At 40.2% G+C, this 17,503-nt stretch overlaps 1 protein-coding gene across 1 annotated transcript; it reads right to left on the reverse strand.

Annotated features, from left to right (window-relative positions):
• Positions 1-14,958: 14,958 nt before the first annotated feature.
• Positions 14,959-16,781, reverse strand: LOC123866588 (Krueppel-like factor 10). Its single transcript, XM_045908237.1, has 2 exons — positions 16,253-16,781; positions 14,959-16,015 (listed from the first exon to the last, which is right to left on the reverse strand). Exons 1-2 carry the CDS (start codon positions 16,319-16,321, stop codon positions 15,098-15,100), a joined length of 987 nt encoding a protein of 328 aa, XP_045764193.1. The 5' UTR covers positions 16,322-16,781; the 3' UTR covers positions 14,959-15,097.
• Positions 16,782-17,503: the final 722 nt, after the last annotated feature.

Raw genomic sequence — 17,503 nt, forward strand, 5'->3', positions numbered from 1 at the left:
AGACTATAACCACAGTAGGTGATAAGGAGAGACACAGTAATCCGACGCCTTTGATCTTGTGGTAAATGATGACCTCAACGACTCTACCATGACTCTGCCATGTATAAAGTATAATACCCTGAAATTACAAGGGCTATCTCGGGTCGCTCTTTTAAAAACTTCAATACGCCTTCCAGGTTAGCCCGCTTCCATCTTAGACTGCGCGACGTTATTTCTAATACTTTACTTACCGAAGAAAAAAAATTGGACTTTATACCTACTTTGACGTAAGATTGTGCACACCTTTGTTACCTATTATCTCCCAAAGCCACCATGATCCAAACTTCACAGTCGCTGATCGTTCCTCCCTGTGTTGGGGAAAAGTAGAGAAACTTTCAGGATTTTCAGCTTTAATAAAATAACGAAGGTCTGACGCGCGTTGGCTCCTTCCATCATGATAATTCTGTAGAGTATGTATCATGTAAGTATATTGTAACATACAGGCAAATTGTCAAGAGTGTTGTGCCGAATTCCTTCGAAGAGTATTTTCCTGGCAAACAGGTTCTACTGACGCATCGGCGAATGAATATATCGGTTTTTGTCCACGCGCGCCGCGAGTGACTATCAAGGCCCATTCGAGAAGACCAGTCTACAATTCACTAAACTTTGACCGTAAAAAATATTACGCAGGTTAGTTTTGCAATTCTATGAGAGTTTTCCAGAACGGGTAGGTAGTTTAAAGTTATGAATTTCATGCTGAAAAATGCTGCACCACCTTGGCTGAGTACGTCTTATTTATCTAAGTTATAACACTTAATCACTGATTTAATATCACTACCCTTATAATAAATACTAAATTGTGTGTTTGTTGGTTTGTTCGTTTGTCCTTCAATCACGACGCAACGGAGCAATGGATTGGCCTGATTTTTTACATGGATATAGTTGAAGACTTAGAGAATGACATATCACATAGGCTACTTTTTATCCCGGAAAATCAAAGAATTCCCGCGGGATTTTTTAAAATGATGAAAAAAGGATGAAGTCGCGGACGTCAGCTAGGAATATTATATGTATAAAAATGTGGATACCTACCACCAATACATGACGGGACAAAAGTTTATCATAAAATCTACAGTCTATCTCTCCCTATCTACCTACGTAGTTACAGCGTTTTGTTGCCATGCCAGCCCCGGTAGAAACTTGTCTTTTTACTTCTTAAATCTTGCGATTTTACTAAAAACTGGTGGAGGTTCAGTTTCGACATCTTCAATATTTCTGCAATGTGTGCCACATTACAAAAAATTGTATTAAAAGATTCAAAACAATATTACTTTGTTATAAAATTGTCTGTTAATTTGTTTGTGCGCATTTCAAGATAAAACTTTCGCAATTCGAAAGTGTGTTCATAATATTTCTTATTAATATTATAATAAACTAACTGATGCCCGCGACTTCGTCCGCGTGGATTTAGGTTTTTACAATCCTGTGGGAACTCTTTGATTCTCCGGGATTTGGGTTTCACTTATAAGAGTCTTGCATATTTATTAATTTGATATCAAATCTGTTTAACCTAAGACTCGTTTCAGGAAATTATACCTATAACAAACTGTGAAACTTACTCTACCAAGTCGTGATGACCTCAGTTAAAGTTAAGTCGACGTCCGTGTAGGAAGATGAGCCTTTTGAATAATGCATCATTTAACTCGCTAAACAAACACATATTATAAAGACACACCTTATTGCAGCAGTACCTACCGCAGAAATAAATCAAGTAAGATTACAGTAAAATATAAAACAATGCATATTCTTAAAAGAGGCTGCATGCCTCTACAAATTATATCTAGGTACTTACCTTGTTATCTACTCGTTTCTATAAGGAAATAATAATATTCAAAAATCGAAATGCTGTATTGCCTAAAAAGCTTTGTTCATCTAAACTGGCTGGACCACAACTGGACACGGGTCTCCTCTCAGAATGAGAAATGCTTAGGCCAAAATCTGACTGTCTGCCTGTTTTCTGTATGTTTGTCTGTCTTTTAAAGCTCTTAACCGCTAAATCGATCTCGATGAAAGACCCAGAGATAGCTTGCATTCTGAAAAGAGATATGTGTAGGATAATTTTATCTAGAAAAACCAAAAAATAGCCTATGGATTTAAAATCCTACACATCCAGTCATCCACACAGATAAGTCATAGGACTAACTAGTCTTCAGCTAGACTTGCAATTCTTTGGTCAGTTGGAGTTTAGAGAAGTACATAGGCTAATCTGGGTCATGCATGTTTCTATGGTAAGTATTATAAACATACTTGTACAGATAAGGTTTTATCGCCATCTGGCCGCCACTACATTGAATCATACTGGGATACGATTATATTAAAACATGTTTTTTCATATTTTTAACCCCCGACCCAAAAAGAGGGGTGTTATAAGTTTGACGTGTGTATCTGTGTATCTGTGTGTCTGTGTATCTGTGTATCTGTGTATCTGTGTATCTGTGTATCTGTGTATCTGTCTGTGGCATCGTAGCGCCTAAACGAATGAACCGATTTTAATTTACTTTTTTCTGTTTGAAAGGTGGCTTGATCGAGAGTGTTCTTAGCTATAATCCAAAAAAATTAGTTCAGCCGTTTAAAAATTATCAGCTATTTTCTAGTTTTCTTGTAGAAAAGAAGGTTAGATAACCCTTAGGTTCATAATATTCAAGTGCCAATTGACAAATGTCAAGCTGTCAAGATGGACGTTGCCTAGATATACATAATTATTTATTTGAAAATGATTTGTCGGGGGTGTTGAAAATTTTTAATTTACACTTGTATGGTATAAAATGATATTTGTATATATATATTTTTTTTATCGTCATATATACGTCCACAACTGGGCAAACATTTCTTATAGGGACTTCCACATGCCACTTGTTTATACCTCAGGAAAAAAGATTGTGGGGTGCCAGCCAGGTAACCTCCCAGTGTATCTGGGTGCTGCTGGTCCCTTTTGGAGTCATCCGAGGGGAAAAGCAGTATGCGGGCCGGTGCGCTCTGGTAACAAAACATGGCTAGTAATTTCTCTTGGGGGATATTGTTAGCAATGGCTAATGATCTGGCAGAGGGGGAGGTTTCTTCGCGTGTCCCTCTGACCAGCAGAGGGCACAGTGGATGAAGTCAAAGGACGCAGATGACGTGGATGGGATCGCCGCCTACCACCCTGGCGGGGGTTCCAGGTGATCGGTCTGTACTCTGTTGTCGCGCTTGGAGTCCCCGGGTCGGGAGGCGCACTTTATTGGTGCGCCTCAGACGCGCAGTGAGGGAACCTCGCCAGTGGGTCGCCGGTGGAGGATCCGCCTCGGCGGATGTCGCTGGCTAAGTCGCGATGGATTGCTTCGGTGTTCCCGTGACCCAGTCACTAGGCGACGCGCAAGAGCGCCGCTGGGATTTAGTGGGTATTCTGCTCATCACTCAGCCGACGAGTCCCACATACCCTCCCCTACAGCTGGCTGGCTAGCTTCCAGGGGGAGGATGCGTAAATACGCATTAATATGAAATGCAATAAAAAAAGGAAAAATAGATTGTAGAGATACCTGCCTACAAGGTATTGTCTAGTACACCCTGAAAAGATGACAGTGATCACGTAGACCTGGCAAAGAGATAATGAGCTACTGCGCAGGCACCCACTTACTACGGAACAGTCATTCCATAATGATGCACATTAGAGCGACGTCAAGATAATTATGGCATTGTTCACACATTTTCCTTGCAACTTAATCGCTGCACTGCTGTAGGCGTTATTAACTTTATATTATGCTTTTTTAAACTTTAAGAGGGCTCTCTCCGTCACTCGTTTCATACAATCGTAGTTCCAATTTCATTTGAATATTAAGCAACCAAAGTCCATGAAATTTTGCAGACATATTCTAGAAACTAATATCTATGTCTGTGGTTTTCCAGATTTCTGTTAAAATATTCGGTTTCAAAGTTACGCGGTCTTGAAAATTTACATACAACTCTTTGAGCCCCTGTAATTTTAAAACTACATATTTTTAGAAAAATCTAAAACACCACAGACACAGATATTAGTTTCTAGAATATGTCTGCAAAATTTCATGGACTTTGGTTGCTTAATATTCAAATGAAATTGGAACTACGATTGTATGGAGTAAGTGACGGAGAGAGCCCTGTTAAGGCCGTCTGGCAGGGGATTGCCGCGACACTAAGTGTCTGGCAATGATTACTAATACTATACCGAAGAAAATATTTTAAAAAATAACTTTTTTCTTTGACTTATGGTTTTGTATACCTTTATTACATTTGTTATCTCCCAAAGCCATTATGATAGAAACTTCATAGTCGCTGATTTCTTCCCTGTGTTGGGGACAATACGCAGAGAAACTTTCAGCTTTTATAAAATAACGAAGGTCTGGCACGCGCTGGATTTATTAAGTATCTGAATTCTTCGTGAAAACTCATCCTGATGTATGCACATAATATTATTGGGCGTCCGTCAGTACAATGTATAACGTCTACATGTCACTCGCATGCGTTTACAGTTTACACTGGTTTACAGTTCACACGTGTTCACGTGGCCTGCAGTTTGTGCATGTGATCATTTGTGAATTTTGGAAGATGTAGGCGTGTAGCGATAGGTTGCACTTCCATAATTGATTATATTTAGAACATACGATTACAACAATTTATTACGTACGCTTGAAACTGGTACACGAATCTACGAATCTACTACTGGTTTGGAATGCCTTCCTACCGAGAAAAACCTGCAATATTTCAAAGGCAAATGAAATACGATAGTTTCGATGCCCATGTTAACACAATAAGTATAATTTTAAAATAAAATAAGAAAACACAAGGTTTTAGGTTCCTTTTTAGTTCTTGAAAAGGGAAATTAATTTAACTTATAGCAGACTTACAGACGGCATCAGTTTTCCCTTCCACTTTAATATGGGTAACTTTAAGTCAAGAGTGAATAGGTAACTTCTAGGCAAGCGCGCTCCATGTTAGGCTGCATCATCACTTGCTAGCAGATCTGATTGCAGCCAAGCACTAGTCTGTAAATTAAAGAAAGGACACACTGAGCCTTAGACGTAGGTTCACAAAACAGTAGCTGTTTTGTAGGTGTTGTACTCAAAAATGTACATACATCACTGGTCGTCAACCTGTAGACCAGCTCCACGTTGGACATACTAGGTCTTTAGTAGTATGCACACTTCGCGGTCTTGCTCCACAGGATCTCAAGGAGCTACTGGCGACTAGGAATCGTTTGATAGATAGATGGATAGATGAAATCTTTATTGCACACAATAACGTAAAAAGGAACACAACACAAAAGGAAGAAAACAGAAAAAACAATTGTGTGCAAAGGTGGCCTTATTGCTTAGACTTTAGAGCAATCGTTTGATGTTTCTGTCTACCTAATGGAGGTCTGCTAGCGTTGTGCTTTCCTGTCTTACGTTTGTAATTATTTATTCCTGTATTAAATCAGTTAAACTAATAATATAATTAAGTATAGCCTTCCGTATATACATATTAGGAATAAAGATACATTTTCAGTCTAGACTCTAGACGGTTTTAGAGCTGCCTCCTTGCCATAAAGAGGCTAATTATTACTTACGCAATCTCCGATGGTCGGGGCCTTTGACTTCTATATGTATTTAGTCTTAATTGTCTCCCGTAAGACTCAGCTAAGGCTGTTTTCCAGATAAAGAGTAGCGCACTTTGACTTTTTTCAGACTTTAGACAGGAATTTAAAAGAGACAGATTCATGTCTCTACATAAATGTTGCGTTTTATGTCTGAATAAAGTCAAAGTGTGTTCTATAGAATCACAGAACACTAGAATATGGATCATATTATAATAAAAAAGCCCTGAGTCACTCACTGACTAACTCTATCAATACCCAGCCAGAAAACTATTAGCCCTAGAAAACTGAAATTTTGAAGATTTTCTTTCTAATGAATACAGATTTTTCGAAATTCCTGCGACAGTGATCAGTGTAAAGATTTTTTTTGTGATTTTTAAGCCCACTGCATCCTTAATCCACAAAAACCACTACTATAATTATAGTGGTACCAGTAAGTACCTAATAATAACCAGTATTGAGCAATGAGTTTAATTTATACCTATACTAAAACGATACGATGAAAACACTTTTCATCGTATCGCACCTATGCTGGAAGGCTATCTTTAGCGTCTACATCAAAGCCGTTTACGCCTAATTTGAGTGGAGAGAATCAGAGGTCATCAGATTGGAGACACTGCCTGGGATCTGTGACAATCTACATTGTTGTTTCTGAATAAAACAGGAATCGATTGAAAATATCACTGAATTGCCTAAATTAATGGCGTGGCCTACTTCCGATACGATGAGAAAAATGTATTTGTTTGTTAGTTTATCCTTCAATAACGCTGCAATGGATCGAAGTGCTTTTTGCATGGTATCTAGCTAAGTATAGCTAGATACCTACTTACCACCAGGTGAGATTGCAGTCAAGGGCTAACTTGTCTGAATAAAAGTTGATTGAGTTGCTTACAGTAGGGAAATGTAGATAGGCATAGCTGTTTCTACCTCCTCGGAAGATTCGGGAAAGCCCTTTATAGCAAGCCGGGATAAAATTAGTAGCCGTGGGCGAGCCGGTGTTCGTTGGACTTTGCTCCCACAATGCAAACAAGAAAATAAATCTGTTGCTACTACTGTCTAGTGTAGGTATACTGAAATAGTTAACACGATTACTTTACACAGAGCATTGCTAATTTAGCATCTCTGCGAACAAGTAATTAATTTTATAGGTACTGGTAAAGTAGAGTTAAATTCGCAAAAAAATTTGTATCTACCTTAGGATAAGATAGAGAATCTACCAAATAAATCATCATCATCATCATGATCATCAATCCATTGCCGGCTCACTACTGATCACTGGTCTCCCTACTTTATAAAGTAATCACCTAATTTTTTTTTGTAACAGAAGCGCTAGAGCTTTGCAATATACCCATTTTCCGCACAATTGGTCAATTCATAAGATACAAGGAACCAAAAGTTTAATTTGATATAATTCGCTAAACTAGAAAATCTGTATGGTGCAACATGCAACATGCGACATGCTCCGCCCGCCCTCCCACTGATAAACATGCAGGAAAAGCTAGCCATACGCACCACCACCACGCAGCACCACACGTTTCGCCTCGACACCGGAGCATTTTCAGGAGATGTAGACCTTGCAATGCCTTATTAGGTAAACTCTCCTCTCAGAATGAGAAGGGATTAGCCAAGGTCTGTGGCCAAGGTCTACCATCGCTCCCCAAGTGCGGATTAGCAGACTTCACACATATATTTAAGAACATTATATAGAACTCTGAATGCAGGTTTCCTCACCGTTAGGAACCTATTATACAGAAAAATATCCTGAGGATCAAAGGAGGGTCAAAACATTACAGCAGAACTATTATATAAATGTCAATCGGTGACATGGCGAAACTTAATTTGGCATAAGTGTTGGTTAATTTAACTAGCAACTTAAAATATTATACAAATTATGTTATAAAGTTACATGATTTTGCACTAACAGAAACAAAGTTGGCTGCCTTGACCGAGATTCGAACCTAGGAACTAAGACTGCGATGGAAAGGCAGATGTTACAGTAGCCAGGGTCATATTCTTGCACGATTCTGGATGACGCATGTTGACAAAATTTGAAGATTTTGTATTTGTGAACAAGCTTATCAAAGCTGGGTCCTAGAAAAACTAATAAGTAGCTTATTTATAGAATAATTTTGTAATATAAAATTAATACAATCACTAAAAATGCTAATTCATTGTTGTTGTGAATTTGAAACAAAATAGTAGAGCACCGACTTTATCCAGGTGTTTTAATACAATAAAAATTTTAAACTCAATTTTCAATTAATTAATTATTATGATTAATGTATCCAACTATCCATTTTAGTTATTTATTACTAACAACACTAACATAATTATTTAAAAAAAAAGTTGTTATTTACTAACTTAGGTAAATGTTCGTTTGTAATCTATTTAAATTAATTTTCAATCGAATCTCGAATTTCTTAGTCAATTAGGCTTGCTAGCTGGAATAATATTTGTCTTATTAGCCCATAGGCTAGATAGTAGTAGGAATATTGCTATTATGTAATGATGCTTTCTGGTAGGAAAAAAATAGTTAGTCTTGCATTTGATTGCAAAACAGGTGCAGCCAAAAACTAAGTGCAATTCAAATAACAACAAATGAAGGGCAGTAGTTTGTTTACGTTGGAAAATCACCGCAACTAATTGTTTTGGGGAATCCGACTCATTCTCTGGCCTCGGACACGCAGTTTCCGTGACTGAGATGAGGCCAAAGTCCACGGAGAAGTGTCAAAGAAACACTACACAGTTACTCAGTAATTAAGTTAGTTTAATCGTAATTTTAATTTTTTATCAGGGGTTGAAGTTTGAACACGTCATAGATTGCACACATCAAAAGTTTGGATTGCAAACATTCTTTTCAAGACGTACCTATGGTACCTACTTAATTAGGTGATTTCTTTAGGATTCCGAGGAAATTAAAAAATGTATTACTTTAGGTTAGTGCATGTTAGGTTATTTTCAATCATAAGTGCACCTGTAATAGACAACCGTACTGCAGTATTTTGTATTATATATGTATTTTTAAGCTCCGACCCAAAAAGAGGGGTATTATAAGTTTGACGTGTGTATCTGATGCGTATCTGTGTATCAGTCTGTAGCATCGTAGCTCTTAAACTAGTGAACCGATTTTAATTTCGTTTTTTTTTTTGTTTGAAAGGTGGCTTGATCGAGAGTGTTCTTAGCTATAATCCAAGAAAATCGGTTTAGTCGTTTGAAAGTTATCAGCTCTTTTCTAGTTACTTGTAACCTTCACTTGTCGGGGCTGTTGTAAATTTTTAATTTACACTTGTGTATTGTGGATTTTGTTTTTGGCCATATTTGTATGGAAATTGTTGGAGTAACTCATAAAAAAAAAACAAGGAGCCGTTTCGATTCCGTTTCGTCTTGTCCTCTGCCCGTTTATGCGCCTGTCCATAATAACTATAAGGTCTAGGTAATTATTTTAAAAATAGGTAACCTATAAGAGCTGTTTAAGGTTGCACTTTAGTGAAATCATAGAAAAATCCTTGGATGCAGCTCTATTAGTACCTAATAATCATCTAGTAGGTAGTACTTGGTACCATTTATAGTGATGAATAATGCAATATTAATATTACCAGCGTAGCGTTAAGTATCTAACGTAATAGGCTGCCCGATGCTTACCACATATTATTAATACGTTCGTAATAGCCTATTGACCCTCACTTTTTATCATAATATAGTGAAACACTTCTAGAAAATCTTTGAAAGATTAAAGCTACTATGTATTGCATTCATGGTGTCACCATTCTGAAAAAAAAATTATTCTACAGAACTAAGTAACTACTTAATTCTCCTGGCAAACTGTCTGATACCAGCAGATAAGATCACAGTCTAAATTTAAACATAAATAAAGCCTAAATTTTTACAAAAAACAACTGTCCAGGAAAAAGTCTACGACTAAAACTCAGTGCATTTTTAAAGCAAGTTTCGTAAGGTCTTACGATTTACAAAGATATTATGATTGACAATTTGGTAAGCTTAAATACTTGTAGTAATAATTCAAAATTTAAAAAAAACCCTGACACAAAAACCTCTTTAAGAAAACTAGAAAAGAGCTGATAACTTTCAAACGGCTGAACCGATTTTCGTCGATTAAAGCTAAGAACACTCTCGACTAAGCCACCTTTCGAACAAAAAAACTAAATTAACCCGGTTTATTCGTTTAGGAGCTACGATGCCTCAGACAGATACACACGTCAAACTTATAACACCCCTCTTTTTGGGTCGGGAGTTAAAAATCAAAGCCAGTGTGAAATCTAGTTAAAGTGATACAAGCAAGTAAAATCTGGATGTTCTAATTTATTTAGGACATTCGTTCTCACATCAAAGTGGATCAAGAGGTGTGTTTGGTTAGTGGTTAGCAGTTAGCACATTCACTTGCGCTTGAATCCTGCACGAGGTGATCGGGCAGACTACCGACAAGACTACAGACAAGACAGTAGCAGACAGTCGACAAAACAGTCGCAGACAGTCGACAAATCAGTAGTCACACTAATATTATAAAGGCGAAAGTTTGTATGTGTGTGTGTGTGTGTATATGTTTGTTACTCCTTCACGCAAAAACTACTGGATGGATTGGGCTGAAATTTAGAATGGAGATAGATTATACCCTGGATTAGCACATAGGCTACTTTTTATCCCGAAAAATCAAAGAGTTCCCACGGGATTTTTAAAAAACCTACATCCACGCGAACGAAGTCGCGGGCATCAGCTAGTAGAAAATAATTTGTTTGTATTGCACATAAGAAATATAATGCACCTACTTACACGATGACGATGATTATGGAATCCTTTTTTATCAACTTGGGGTAGCAGCACTTATTTTCTATATCTCCCTGTCTTGGGCTACTGTCTTGTCTTGGTTTTTCGAAACAATATATATAGGCGAATTGAATACTTAGAGGTATTCTCTTCCAGTTAACCTTTGGTAATGGGAACAGGGGGACTAGAACTTTGGGACTCCAATATCTATCGAGATGAAGTAGAGTCATCGAATTATATGTATAGTCTTACTGAAATTCTAACTGTCTAATGTCTGCACCGAACTGCACCAATTCTACATTCTTAGGGCCACGCCCAATGGAAAATTTAGAAGTTTACATAAGCTTCAAATAATTTGCAGTACAAATACAATGTTTAACATATTGATCAACATCTTCATAATATTTTCGTGACTAGGGATAATGTTTTTGTGGAATAAACTGGTTTTCGTTGCATCTAGAACTTAGGAGCTAGAAATAAAGAAAGTTTGCGTTGGATTTGATAAGTTCAGTTTGTTAAAAATTGCTTGTAAGCGTAACCGGGAGGTTTAAGGTTCTATCCTGGGCATGCAACAATTTTTCAGAGTTTCAAGCAATTGCTTGAACCATAGGTAATTACCTAAACATTTTATTTGAGTGGTGATGAAAATCTCGTGAGGAAAACTGCATGCTTCTTCTTTCTGGGCTGGTTTCCGCACTTAAACGTTTCCGTCTGTTGTGCGTGTCGTGTCAACTGCATGCTTATATGAGTGCTCAAAGTTAAGTGAAGTCTTCTGGTCTGCTATCCATAGAAAAATCTTTAAAATCTAAGATCAGCTACCAATGACAGAATAGACTAAAGTAATGCTATGTACCACATAGTATGAAGACTGTCATAGACAAAATAAACTTGATAGTAAACAAATAAAATGAGCGATGATGTAAAAATGATAATTAGGAACTTACGACTTAAGTATATGATAACTAATTCAATAGACAGTCAATAGCGTAAACAATAGACGATTTCTTTTTACTATTTACGTATTCATAGATATCTAGTACGGACGTCGTCACTAAGATATTGTAAAGCAATAAATTAAAACACAAATTGCTTTAAGTATAAATAACTGTTTACTATTTGATGTTCGCGTGTTTACACAAATGCCTGTAAAAAGATAATAGAAATCCAAAATGTAGTAGGTAGGTACTTACTTAGGTAGAGTCGACGATTATATTTTATGGCCGCTGCACTGTCATTAATTACTTATTACAATTTATTACTATGAAGGTATTAAGTACTTATCTAAAAGATTAATAAATCATTGTGGGTGAGTCAATGATTCTATTGCGCATTGCAATGGCAAAATTAGGTAGAAATAAAAGCTTGAATTTTTACAAAACGGCAATCATTCTACGGTCTACCTACAGTAATTTTCGAATCGAAAGTTTAGATTCAATCATTTATTGGTCCAATAAGTTTAGCTTTTGCGTGATCCACATTTGAAAGTAAAACTACAAAATTCTCATAGTAGGTACCTATGTATTTATAGAAAAATGTAAGGACAAGTACCTACATAATATAGTAGAAAAAAATGTCAGTGCGTAAATCACAAAAATAGGAATAGAAAATGAACAATTAAACTTTTACAAAGCGCTTTTACATCGTCTAGCTAGTAGGTAAATCTAGCACAGCTTTTAAAATCTCCGTTTTCCGTTTCGAGTTTTCACGCCACTGTAATGATTAGAAGCTGCCTATTCTGCAGTTGCATAAGAAGATATGAAAAATAAGAACATAAGAAAAGCCATGAGGTCAGCGGTTCGATTCCGGACACGCACCTTCTCGGAGTTATGTGTTTAAAAAAAATTAAAAATACTTATATCACTAATTGCTTTAACGGTGAAGGAAAATATCGTGAGAAAACCTGTATGCTTAAGAGTTCTCCGTATTGCTCTCAAAGGTGTGTGAAGTCTGCCAATCCGCACTTGGCCAGCGTGGTGGACTATGACCAAACCCTTCTCTTACTGAGTGAAGACTCGTTCTCTGTAGTGAGCCGGCGATGGGTTGATCGTGATGAAGAAGACTCGTACCTAGACCTAAATTGCAAAAATATGCGTGTTAGAAGATGCACATAGAGACAAGATAGTAATTTGCGAAAATGGGCGCTATCACAGTTGAGGCCTTTCCTGGCTGTTATCACGTGATGACGTCACTATCACGCCCTCCCGCCGTGCAGCGCGCGTGGGCCGCGAATGAAATACCTATTTTCAATGTTTGTTATTGGCTTGCATCACATTTTTGTCAATTTTTTAGGCGGATACGAAAAATAAATAGTGTTTTTCATAAGTGTTTTTTTTTTATTTTTGCCTAATTTTGCCATTCTATTTCAGATGTCGCAGAGAATGCCCTGGCTACGTAATATCCGAGAGTGGACGGGTATGGCGAGTGCCACGAACTGTTTCGGCTCACGAAGAATAGGAAGGATTAAGGATTGGTCTCCACTGAGTCGGAGCGTAGCGGAGACCCTTAGAACTTAGTATAGAAGTTGTCTACTGACTTTCCTTAGTAGCAATTAGGCATTGTAAAGTCTACATCTCCTGAGGATGCTCCGGTGTGTCGGGGCGAAACGTACATCGAGTGTTTTTGGAATCTGTGTGGTGCTGCGTGGTGTCATGTACCTAGATCTGTCTAGCTTAGGTTTAGCGGTAAGGATTGGTCTAGTCAATCCTAAGACCTTGGTATAGAAGCTGTCTGCTGACTTTCCTTAGTGGCAATTCGGCAATGTAAGGTCTACATCTCCTGAGGATACTCCGGTGTCGGGGATTTTGGGGGCCATAGATTTTGGAAATATTCCAAGTCATGCTGGGTTGCACTATCAGCACGCTTCACGTGACTAAACAGTGCCACTAATCGGAGCCACACAGTGGGCAAGTGATCGGGGTGTGACTTCATGCAAATGATAACAAATAATAAGCTTTTTGTTTCTTCGTCAAGCGTTGGTAACACGTCCGTTATCTTTGTGCTCACTGGTAAAGCCTGCGGTTTTGCTTGCTTGGAAAAAATTGCATAGAGCTACTACTAAAGTATCTAGCTTTAACACATAGTGACAGAGACTGTCAGTCTATTGTGAAAGTTTAGACATTCGGATGTTTGGATATTTGTTACTCCTTCAGGTCATAACTATTGAACGGATTTGGCTGTTTGGAATGGAAGTAGTTTAGGTATAATTATGAACTATCACAGGATGCTTTTCATCCCGGAAAATTAAATAGTTCTCGCGGATTTTTAAAAACCTATATCTTCATTTTGTGGTACTTACGAGTATATCTACAAAGGAATTCTGTGCTATACAAAATAAAATTTTCTTTTTGCCAAACTAGCATTTGAATCCGCTGAAACATGGTATTTTACAGGCGGTGGCAGATTTGCTATGTGAAAAAGTAGCACGAATAAGACTCGGACGTCTCTGGCACTGTCGAAACTGCCCCGTTGCTAGCAGTTTTTCTCACTGAATTTTATAGGTGTTGTCAGTGACGTGGGTGCATCACAGACGGTGCTTCAGCTCATTTTGCCGGTACACACGAAGTTGTAGCACTGATGAAACTTGAACTTAAACACTAATGAACTCAGGCGCTCCTGGCACGGACAAAACTCGCCACCGACTACTTAGCTACTCTATTAGCTTTCGTTGCATATATTAATCATTAAGTTTATTAAGTCTTTCTCAATGCGTTTTATAGGTGTCGTCAGTGACGTGCGTGCGCGACGGGTGAGCCTCTGCCCTCTGCCGTGCCCCTGCATGCTATTTCTGCACACTGTTATGTCACTTTGTAGCACGGACGAGACTTGGATGTCTCCTGCACACCCCGAGGACATGATTTTACAGTCTTGCTTTTTATATTGTGGCAATTGAAAATGTAATAAAATAAAATATTAAGTATTAACAAATTTTTAATTAAGTACCTAGTTACTTCTACAGTTATTCTACCTAAATTACCTAATCTACCTTAATTTTCAAAATAAGTAGGTAAGTAGGTACTTATTTTCCAATTGAAACTTAGGTAGAGAAGCTAAAAGGCAAAGTTTAAGAGTTTGGCATTCGTAATCACCCCATCCCGGGTTCTATATAACATGGGGATTTGTGGAACAAGGTTTACAAATCGCTATTGATGGGGATTGCCAATGGAGATTAGTGGAATAATCCCTACTTATTTGAATTAATTTATTCTATCAAGTTTCATGAAGCTAGGTAGAATAAATTAATTTAGGCCCAATAAACAAATATTTTCTTCATACATAGTAACGTCGGCAAAGATAAAGCGGCTTGATAACAGATTCTCGGCGTTATCAGGCCGGCTCGCGCAGTGCGCGCCGCCGCCGCCGCGCCAGTCGCTCTTGGCCACGGGACCCGCGGCCCACTCCCGCCTCGGAGTCACCCCCTACGGGCTATTTACAACCATTCAAGGAAACTTTCTGCTAGGACTTCTCTCGGATTTACTGAATCTTGCGTAACGGGGATCGATGAAGGTTTGCAGTGACGTGATAGTGTCAGTGCAGTGAAATACAAACAACAGGCGTTAGATATTCAATATTTTATATTCTTTCTTTGAAGCTTACCAAGTAACATAGTCTTAAGCTAAATAGTATGATAGGACAGTCTTAGTTGTACTAAAAACTAGGTAACGATCATGAGATCCGGATCACAGTCGGTGTCGCTCATTGCACGACGGTGGGGTTAACTATTGCGATGGGGGGCGAGGGGAGCAGGCGGAGGACGGGGGCGGGAGGGGCGCGCTCTTTCGCGTGTCTCTTGACGTGCTTGGCGAGGTGGTCGGAGCGCATGAAGCGGCGGTTGCAGACGCGGCAGCCGAACTTCTTCTCGCCGGTGTGAGTTCTCTTGTGGCGGGAGAGCTCGTCGGAGCGGGAGAACCGCCGCTCGCAGCCCGGCCACGCGCACCGGAAGGGGCGTTCACCCGTGTGTGTGCGGGCGTGCGCTTTCAAGTGAGAGGATTTGAAGTAGTTCTTGCCGCAGCCGGGGTACGAGCACTCGTATTGACGCCTTCGAGCGGCCGGAGCGGGCGCGACCAGCCATAGTGCCGTGGTGGGCAGCAAGGCGCCGGGCATCAGCACCGCGGGCGCCGGGCGCGGCGCGAGCGGCACCCAGCCGGGCGTCGCGGCCGCCGCCGGCATCTGCGGCACTCTCTGCTCCTCGTCCGGTTTAGGCGTGCACTCGGGGTGTGGGGAAGGAACGCGGGCCTCTTCAATTTTTGGCGGCGGCGTCGGAGGGGTCGCGGGAGGGCTGGGCGCCTGGTTCGCGATGTACGAGGCTTTAGCGTAGGAGTAACTGTGGCCGCGATTCATTTTAAACTTGAGGGTTTTGAGGATGTTCATGTGGACGGGGGGCGGCGGCAGCGGCTCGGGGCTGCACGTGCCGTCCTTGTGCGCCCGCATGATGACCGAGGGCCGGCAGGGCTCCGGAGGCGGCGTGCTCAGCAGCAGTCGCGCCAGCTCGCAGCGCGACCGCTTGCCGCACTCGTCCTCGCCTTCGGAGTCCGAGGGTTGCGGCGTGACGAGCCCGGCGGGCGGAGACTCCCGGGCGCGCTTCGCCGCAGCCTTCTTCAGAGGCAACTCCACCTGCGAGACAAAGACAGAAATACGTAAGCGACCGCTCGCTAGCCGGGAACACGCGCACGCTGCGTGCTCGTGCGCGATCGTCATACTTTCGATTGCACAAGGTGGGTTACAGAAGGTAACGGTTTATTCTCGAAAATGGGACGTAGGTGATACAAAATTAATTAAATTTTTTTAATACCTTTAATAATATTATTTTTTATAGTTTTAATTTTTTTTTAGAAAAACAACAACACTCACTTTAGCGTCCATCAACGGCGGCGTTGAGGGCGGGGAGAGAGGGCCGCAAATGTCGAGAATGGTGGACATCGTAGCTATACTATCATTCAACGAAGGAAACTTTCTTTTTTAATTCACAAAACTTGCGGGGGTCCGTCCGCGGTACTGGGAGAGTGGACCGTGTAGTTCCGCTGGCGGATGGCAGAGGAATAAACCGCGCCGCGAGCGGTGTCGAGTCGAGGTGCGGGCGCGGGCGGGCGGGCGGCCAATGGCAGCGGGCGGCGCGGCTCGGCGGGCCAATGGCGGCGCGCCGATCACGCAGCCGGCGCGTGCCGGCGCGTGGCGTTCACGTGCACGCCGAGTGACGGCGGCGAGGTCGCGGCATGACGTCAGCGGCGCGCCCCCGCGTGACGTCGAGGGGCGCGGGCGCGCAAGGTCGCACTCGCTCGCGCTGCCCGCCCGCCGCGCCGCGCCGTCATTCCACACTTCTCTGCATTCGCTGGCTTCGCTGCAATTTCGAAAGTCAACGACCTGCGTGCCGTGCAGTGAAATCGACGCACAGCATATCAATAAAACTAAACATTATTCCTACCTACCTAGGTACTAGAAAGGTTTTGGTATAACAACGCACTCTATCTTATCTAGGATAGGTGTTAGGTATTACGAATAATCTAGACAATAAACATAATAATGTGCTATCACAATAGGTAGGTCTTGGGTTTGTAATCAGTTATCAGACACATGTTTTACAGTTCGGTTGAACAGACCGCGTCGTGTTATCAATGAATTTTGTTTGTTTACTTGGGTTCTGAACGTATACCTACCTATAAGCATAACAAATAATAAGATTGTAAATTCAAGGAAACCTTTAAATAAGTATGTGGAAAGCAGCAATATGTGTCTAATTATGTACACATAGAAGCTTAAAGTATATAAAGAGTTATTATTCCCACGGCCTATCTTATCACCAGGTCGGAGGTTCTGATAAAATGTTATCTCGGCTTTCAAGTGGTCACTTGACGGAATTTTAATAATTGGTAGCCAATTAAAATGTTGAAAATAATAATATAGCATATAATAATTTACTTAGCTATTAATATGTATTTAATTTAATATGTATACTAAGTACTAACGCCTTAATCATAACCTGGTGCAAAAAATAACTTTTTTAAATTATTGTTTTTCACAAGCTTGAATTGCGTTGAAGTCTAATATACGGTAAGTATAGGATCCTATTCAGGTTGCACGACTTTCACCCCTTGATAAATTTTT

The sequence above is a fragment of the Maniola jurtina genome, chromosome 1, assembly GCF_905333055.1.
Source record: "Maniola jurtina chromosome 1, ilManJurt1.1, whole genome shotgun sequence".
Classification (NCBI taxonomy): Eukaryota; Metazoa; Arthropoda; class Insecta; order Lepidoptera; family Nymphalidae; genus Maniola; species Maniola jurtina.

Coding starts and splice junctions, on each gene's coding strand:
- LOC123866588 (XM_045908237.1), bottom strand. CDS start 16,321: ATGTCCACCATTCTCGACATTTGCGGCCCTCTCTCCCCGCCCTCAACG. Junction 16,016..16,252: donor CGCCGTTGATGGACGCTAAA/GTGAGTGTTGTT, acceptor TTTGTCTCGCAG/GTGGAGTTGCCTCTGAAGAA.